General features: G+C 41.3%; 2 protein-coding genes across 3 annotated transcripts in view; one reads left to right on the top strand and one right to left on the bottom strand.

Annotated features, from left to right (window-relative positions):
* The window catches only part of TMEM117 (transmembrane protein 117), a 315,506-nt gene that overhangs the window by 62,364 nt on the left and 244,744 nt on the right, over window positions 1-8,398 (top strand). The gene's annotated exons all lie outside the window — the stretch shown is intronic.
* Window positions 3,103-8,398, bottom strand: part of LOC121931003 (P2Y purinoceptor 1-like) — a 6,039-nt gene continuing 743 nt past the window's right edge. Inside the window, exon 2 of the mRNA XM_042468104.1 lies at window positions 3,103-4,112. Within this exon, the coding sequence (XP_042324038.1) occupies window positions 3,103-4,112 (1,010 nt within the window). The remainder of the gene's footprint in view (window positions 4,113-8,398) is intronic.

The following is an 8,398-nucleotide window of genomic DNA, read 5'->3' as shown; positions in this document are numbered from 1 at the left end:
ATAATACTGACCACAGAGTAGTTCTTCAAACCAAAAGTCTTTTATAAGCTACTGTAATAATACTGACCACAGAGTAGTTCTTCAAACCAAAAGTCTTTTATAAAAATTTGTGCCATCTACTTCTGTTGTAATCTCCCTTCTTAGAATTAATATATTCAACAAATAATATGGTTTTTTTTGCTGGTGGAACCAGTGATCTCTCTGTAAAGAATTTACATAGTGTAGTATAAAACTTTAATTTGCCTTTTTAAAATCTCAATACCAAAAATACCTTGATAAAAAAAAAGAAGTTTCTTTTCCATAGCTAGGCTTGGAGAAAACTCTAGGAAGCCAAAATACAGCCCCCCCCCCCCAAAAAAAGCAGTTATTTCTGTAGTTTGGCATTTTTTTTAAAAAAAAAAGATGTTTGTTTCCTTTTTTGATGTACATATATAGTCTATGTGGGAGGTGTTTGCAGAGAGAAGTGAATCCAATTCTGGTCAATTATATTTCTTTTTACAGTAAGCAATGGCAAAGCTGTGGAAACTCAGCGATAGCTGAACTGTACAAATAAATATGCAGCTGTTTTTCCTCAAGAAGCTCTCCAGTGATTCATTTTAAAAATAGTAACTGATCACAAGTATGTTAATTATTAAGAAAGGCCAGGATCCAAATGGTTATGCGAGGCTTGTATGTGATGATCTGGAGTCCTTTCTCAAATCAGCTGCTGATCCTGCCATGTAAGATAAACTAAAATTTGGGAAGACTTTGGGGTTCTTTGATGGCTTCAGAAAAAAAATCTGGCTAAACAAGCAGTAAAACACCCTTGTGTCTAAGAAGCAGAGCTTAGAAAAGTTATTTCTTGGATTGCCATGATGTCTAGGGGATTTTGCGAGTTGTAGCCAGAAGTAACTTTTCCAATAAGGATGAAGGCACTCTTGGTAACCTAGACTATAATAGGGCAGTATATAAATTTGGTATCATTTCTGGATATCTAGAATATTCATAAGATTTACTAGATGAGTGCTTCTTAAACTATGTGATGTGGAGTACAAGTAGTAGACCAGTACCATATTTGTGAATATTGGCTACAACTGTTTCTTTCTTACCTGGAAGAAATCTGATGGCTTCTGGACTGACCTCAGTCCATGGACCACTACTTTGAGTAGTACTGCCCTAGAATATTGTCATTGTGTCTGGAGTTGCATATAATAATGATGATAATAATAATAATAATAGTTTAATTTATATCCCACCTCTTTGAAAGGATCGAGGCGGGTTACAACATAAGATGCATAAATAAAATACATAAATACATACATAAATCCCCTTATCCCCCATTCTTAAACTAATCCACATAATTACAAAAAGAAAAACAAAACAAAACAGTTAAATCAAATTAAAATAGCCACAACTGGGTGAAACATCTTGGGGCAGACATTGGGTAATCCATATCTGTGGAGCTGGGTCAATCAAATCAGGGAAGGCCTGTAAGAAGAGATCTGCCTTGATGGCTTTTTTGAAACCGTCAGGGTTGGTGATATGTCAGATCACTTCTGGCAGGCCATTCCATCATTTTGGAGTGGCAGATGAGAAGGTCCTCTGGGTAACTGCAGCCATCCTGATCTTCATTGACTGCAGCAAATGCTTCCTAGAGGACCTGAGTGTGTGAGGTGGATTGTATGGAAGGAGGCATTCCTGCAAGTAAGCTGGACCCCAGCCATGAAGGGCTTTAAAGGTTATTACCAACACCTTGTACTGTGCCCAGAAACTAATAGGCAGCCAGTGCAGAGATTGTAAGACCGGTGTTATGTGGTTACGTCTAGATTTTCGGTGACCAACCTGGCTGCCATATTTTGAACTAATTGACGTTTCCGAACCGGGCAGCCTCATGCAGAATGCATTGGAGAAGTCAAGTTGTGAGGTTACTAGCACGTGTACCACTATTTCTAGGTCCCGCAGCTCCAGGAAGGATTGTAGCTGGTGTATTAGCCGAAGCTGATGCTCTTATACTCTTATGCTCATATACTCTTGTCCTGTCAAAATATGTCAGGTTATACAGTCTGCCCTTCCTTTACTCGGGGGATCCATTCTGGACTCCCCCCTTATAAAGGGAATTCCACCTATGCTCGAGCTCCATTTAAATGAATAGGGCTCATGCATGAGGTGGCGTGGCTGTGCACATGCGCCATGGGCATGAGCCCCATTATTCCTTATGAGATGTGCTGCCCCTTCTCCCAGCGCAGCTTTCAATATATGCTGAAAGCCAAACAAAGCGCATCCACGTATGATGCGGGCGCACTGTAAAGTGAAGGATTATATAGTAGAAATAGTATTATTTAGAAAGGGTAAATTCTGACATAGGTACTGAGATAATAATGGAAGGGAAGCAAACTTGAATCAAGTCTGCTCAAGGTAGTTTCTGTGAAAAGTATATGGCTGTAACAGCAAAGAAAAGGAGTGGTATGAGGAAGAAGATAAATGTGTTTATTAATTATAATGAAGAAGACTTAATCTTGCTTGAAATTTGAAATTGTGGATAGTTTAATTACAGTTATAACACTCGCTGGTCAGTTCTGACAATAAATGTCACTGTACTGGATCTATAGTTTCTTAATAAAGGTTTTCTTAGTTTAAACTTCTCAAGCCTGAATTTCCAAACTCAGTATCCTGCTGGGCCTGACACCCCATCTCTTTCAGTATCAATCTTTCCACTCACACAATTATCAGGCGGATTCTGCGCCATTATTCTTTACCACTTGACATCATTTGACAGTTATGTGGATTCAGAGGCTGGAAAAGTTTGCTTTGGTTTGTTTTTTTAACTACATATCCCTACAGGCCCCAGAAGCCGGTGGATTCTGGGAGAATAACTTTTCCAAATGCTATTCCTGTTGAAGGAACCTATAGTGAGTTTTTCCTTCTGGCAGTGGGCTGGTCATTCTTCTGAGTGGACCCCTGAACCTCTGCCCCACAGTCCTGCTATGGTTCTATGATTTTTCTGGTTTTATTTTTTCTTCCATTTTTTTTCTCAATTGTAAAATTGGTTATGATGTTGCATTTATCTTTTGTTTATAGTGTGGAGACACTTTACAAGCTTCTATCTATTTGTGACTGCACCTCTCACAGTTCAGTTGCAATATCCCGCACTCGGTGTGACTGACAGCAAAGGCACCTCTGTTTAAGTGAGCACCGGAGGGTTTTAAATTTTTCTTGGAATTTCTTACTGGCTAACATAAAAATGAAGGGGTTCAGGGAACTGCTAACACTGCAGATGATTTCTGTGAACTTATAAATGCTAAATATCAAGTGTATATTGTCAGCATTGAGTTGGTACTTCATTCTGTAGATCAGCACTGCCAATATCATCACATGATAGGGAATGAATGCCACAACAAAAACAATCATGGCTGCTGAAACCAACACCAGGGGCTTCACAATTCTTTGTCTTCTCTGCTGGTGATTCGTCATTTTCCGCAACACATTGAGAGTCAAGGTATAGCATGTAAAGATGATTAGGAGTGGTATAAGGAAGCCAAATAAAAGTCTGAAAATTGTGAATGGAATGACAAAATACAGAGTCTCTCCAATGTTGTCGAGGCAAGCTACAGACCCCATTCCTCTTTGGACAGCAAAGGTATAATAAACATCAGGAATGGACTCTGTCAGGATGACAATCCATACAGCCATGGCACAAAAGGCAGCCTTGCTTTTATCCCACCTTTTAAAAGAGCGGATGGGATGGGCAGCACCTACATACCGGTCAAAACTGATGAGCGTGAGAAAATAGATGCTGCCATAGATATTGATGGCAAAGAACGTTCTTTTGAATTGACAGAATAATTGAGTAGAGTATGTGGCTCGCTTATGTAAATGGTAGTAGACGGCAAAGGGAATCAAGAGAATCCAAGTGAAATCACACAGTGCCAAATTGAACAAGAAGATAGAGCTACTGGTCCAAGATCTCCAAGTGCATATATAGTAGAGCAGCGTGAATGTATTCCCCAGAAATCCTAGGAGCAGAACTAAAGAGAAAAACATAATCACTATGTAGCAGTACCATTCTAGTCCACTGTAAGTGTTGCAGAAGAAAAGGATACAAGTGGTGTTTGGTATCCTTCCATGGGCTTTGCCTGAAAAGGGAAAAAGAAGTCATGCAGTTGCTTTCAAGATTTACAAAGACTAAAAGTGCCAGTGAGATAGATAAATAATGTCCAGGCCTGCTAAAGGACTGTATCCTCTCATATGGGTGTGTGAGAGCTTTTTTGGAGGGAGAGTTGCTTATCTCAATCACAGCACCTTCACAAGCATGTTTAGTGGTAGTGTGGGAAAGGGCCTTCACAGTAGCTGCCCTCAAACTCTGGCATTCCTTTCCTACAGAAGCTAAGCTGGCTCCCTCTTTCCTTTATTTTCATTGGAAAGTAAGGATCTTTTATTACATCAGTCTTAAAGGGAACTGATTGTTTTACAGGGAAAGGGCTTCTGAATATGTTTTATATGTTTTTAAGATGATTTTTAATTTTGATGATAGCTTAATACTGTTTTAATCACACTTTTAATATGGTTTTAATCTTACGTGATTTTCTCTGCTTTCTATAGTGGCTTCATCACTAGGGGGTGTGTGAGGAGTTCAGTCCACACTGGGTGAACCCCAGAAGAGGAGTGACACCCAGTTGGGTCATCCCCCCCACTGCAGAGTATGGAGTGGCAAGTGGCATGTGCACCCTCCTTTGCAACTCTCTTGACCTTGCTGCCATGGTGCTGCTCTCCTCATGAGGAGAAAGATGCTACAGTGGTAAAGAGGACTCAGCACAGCTTTCCAGATCTTGCTGCTACAGCGCTGCTCTCCTCATGAGAACGATGCTGCAGCAGTGGAGAGGGCCAAGTGATCTCATGAGGAGAATGATCTGCAGCAGCAGACAAAGGGCACCACACCCTTTTTGCTGCTGCCTCCAGAAGCCCCACCTTTGTCTGGCCCTGCCCCCTGCCCAAATGCTCCGCCCCCACCCCAGGTGACATTAGGGGTGGGAATGCCACTGCCAGGTTGGGAGAAAGGCAGCGCAGAAATATGGGGAATGTTATGCAGATTAAGTCTCTCTTATCCAAAATGCTTGGGACTAGAAATGTTTTGGATTTTAGAGTTTTTCAGATTCTGGAATATTTGTGCAGTCTGCTTTCAGTATCTGTAGACTTGCCATTGGCAGATTTGAGTATCCACAGCAGCAAGCCCTCATTTCCCCCAATGGTGACGTGTACCACCATTGAGGACAAAGAGATGGGTGGGTGGGCTGCAGGACTCCCACCGGACTGACAGGAGGGAAGTGGCGAGCATGGGGGGAGCCCTGACCTATCTGCTCCCCTCCAGCTGATGGTGCACCCTGGAAGCCACTTGCCTGTTCTTCCTCACTCTGTGGTGGAAGTGGTGAGCTCCTGTGTCACCCTCCTGGCAGAGGGCTCCTTGGGAGGGAGTAAAGAAGAAAGAAGGAAGGGTGGAGCCCTACTCATCACTCTTGCTGAAGCTGCCTCCTTTGGTGATGTTGTCCTCCTGTTGAAAGGCAAGGAAACCAGCCTCAGCAGAAGAGACCAGCAGGAGGTGGAGGAGGGGGTCTCCAAGTGAGGTGGCAGAGGTGACAGTGAGGATGGCAGTCAGAGCTACCATTCTTCCAGATTGTACCATTTCCGGGGGGGAGGAGAGTGGAGAGGTTGCGTCTCCCCCTCACTGCACTCATCACTGCCAACAACACTGCCAATCACGGATTTTGGTATTTGTGAGGTGTGTGTGTGTGTTCTGGATTGGATCTCCCGTGGATACTGAGGGTTGACTATATGTGGATAATGAAACATCTTGGAGATGAGATATATATTTTGTATAAACCTTATAAAGATAATCTTAAGGCAGTTTTATGAGGCATGAAACAAAATATATATACACTGAACTTTCAGAAACCAAAGGTGTCACTATCTCTGCCACTGATGTGGACAATTTTGGATTTTGGAATGTTTCGGATTTTGGAATTCCGGATAAGGAAGACTCAAACTGTACTATGGGATGAACTACTGTACTTTCAATAGTGGGGGTGGGGGATTCTCTGAGATGGTGGTGGTGGTGGTTGTGATGAAGATGATGATAATGATATATTTAAATCTTATTTTCCCCCCAGAACAAAACTTATTAATTAAAAAATATACATCTCTCTCTCTCTATCTCTCTCTCTGTATATATTGTCAGGGATTTGAAGGGTTAAAACACAGCACACAGGGAAATGCTTGATGTGTGTGTGTTTGGCCATGAGCATTCAGCTGAGTGGCAAGGCTGATCAGCACAGCTGAAGCTCATTGGCTCAAGGACACTTCAGTGCCCAAGTGCACGCAGCCATGGATGATGAATCCATGTGTCTGGATTGCACAGGAGACACATGACATGGTTACACACCTGAACTCACTGGGTTTGGGAGACCACATGGTCTGGAGACTATATAAACCCAGGGGTTGCAAGGGATAGCTTGTGGGTTTGAAGTAAGATTGGTATGGTTTGGAGTTGTAGAGATCTGTATTTGTATAATAGCACTGTGAATAAAGAGCACTTTGGGAGACTTAGTTTCTCTGGTGGTTTATCAGAAGAAGCTATAGCATTGGTTTGTTGTGTGTCCCCGGAGGTTCCTGCATTGCTGCAGTTCCTGGAAGACATCCAGTTGCTGTCATCCCAACTTGGACTTTGGAGCCACGCTTCGGCTTCTGGAAATTTGCCAGCTCTGCTCCAAGGGTCTGATTTAACCCCAGGACTGGTTTGAGTTGCTGACAGTGGTTGTTGGACCCCAGTAGTTGCGCTGACATATATCACACCATTTCTCTCTACTTCGACTGAAACAAGAATTGTAATAAATACCTTTTTAGAAAAATGATTTAAAATAGTTAATTTACAAGATATGATATTGAATAGAGCTTACTGAGTAGAATGGCTTGCAATTCAGGCAAGCTACAACTCCTACATTCTGCCATTTTTACCTGTTACATTCAGGCTGCTATTCTGTACTTCTTTTTTGTTGTTTGTGCCTTCAAGTTGTTTCTGACCTATGGCACCCCTAAGGTGAACCTTTCATGGGGTTTTCCTGGCAATATTTCTTCAGAGGGGGTTTACTTTTGTCTGAGGCTGAGAGGGTGTGACTTGCCTTGTGTCATTCAGTTGGTTTCCGTGTTTGAGTGGATATTTGTTATCCAGTGTCATAGTCCAACAATCAAAACACTGCACCACACTGGATCTCACATACGTGTATACCAAAGAGGAAGGGGATGTGTATACTGACATTTTTGGCCGGGTTGGGATGGATTCGGGGCATAGCATCTACATGGCGCATGCCCCGGTTCCACCCCCAGGCTGGCGTAATGGTACATGTTGCACCGCACGGCACACAGTATCATGGTGCTCCTCTGACACTGCACCCGCACAGTGCAGTACCGAAGCCATGGCACCACAGCTATTGCCCCTTTGCAGGGCGCAAGAAAGAGCTGCTTAAAATTTTTTTAAAATTAATTTTTCAATGATTTTTAAAAATATATTTTTTAAATTTAAATTTAAATTTTAATAAAATAAAAATGATTTAAAAAACATAATTGAACAAATGGAACTCTCTCTCAAGAGCAGCTCAATTGGCCCCCTCTCAGCAGTTTTTTCACTAGCAGGCAAAAACCTTTCCATTGAAACAGGCCTTTTGAAGGTGATAAGTGCGGCTTGAAAAATCATAGAGTTGGAAAGGCCATGCAGTCTAACCCCCTACCATGCAGAGCAATATACATATATCCAGAGTGTATATCCAAAACAATATACACATTCTAAGCACTCCTGAGAGATGCCCATCCAGCCTCTTTAAAGACTTCCAAAGAAGGAGACTCCACCACACTCTGGGGAGTCTTTCACTGTCAAACATCTCTTACTGTTAGGAAGTTCTTCCTAATGTTTAGGTGGAATCTCTTTTCTTATGTTTTTAATTGTTTTACATTTTTACTTTACTGGACTGATTTATTAGATTGATTGTTTATTGCCTTTTAAACTTTTGCATTACTATTCATTTTGGCTATTTTGTTTTAATTTATATTGTACACTGCTCTGAGCTCCATTTAAGGAGAAATAAGGGATATAAACCAAATTAAAAAAAATTAAAACACCGATTAATTAAAAACACATTAATCCACATTTTGAGAAAAACATCAGGTAATATTCTCAATGTAATATCTCCTCCAATTGGACTTAGCAATTGATTGCAATTGGCTAGGTATTTGCTATATATTTAGTTAGGTCTTGAGATGTTTTAAAACTAAATTTTTGCCAAAATAAATATATCTTCACATCTAAAGGTTAAGCTGTCCTACAAACACCATTTCCACAAAGCTGAAAGTATTTTGTCTCATAGATCTTCTACAT

Source organism: Sceloporus undulatus, chromosome 5 (genome assembly GCF_019175285.1).
Source record: "Sceloporus undulatus isolate JIND9_A2432 ecotype Alabama chromosome 5, SceUnd_v1.1, whole genome shotgun sequence".
Classification (NCBI taxonomy): domain Eukaryota; kingdom Metazoa; phylum Chordata; class Lepidosauria; order Squamata; family Phrynosomatidae; genus Sceloporus; species Sceloporus undulatus.
This window is presented reverse-complemented; position numbering and strand designations above follow the sequence as displayed.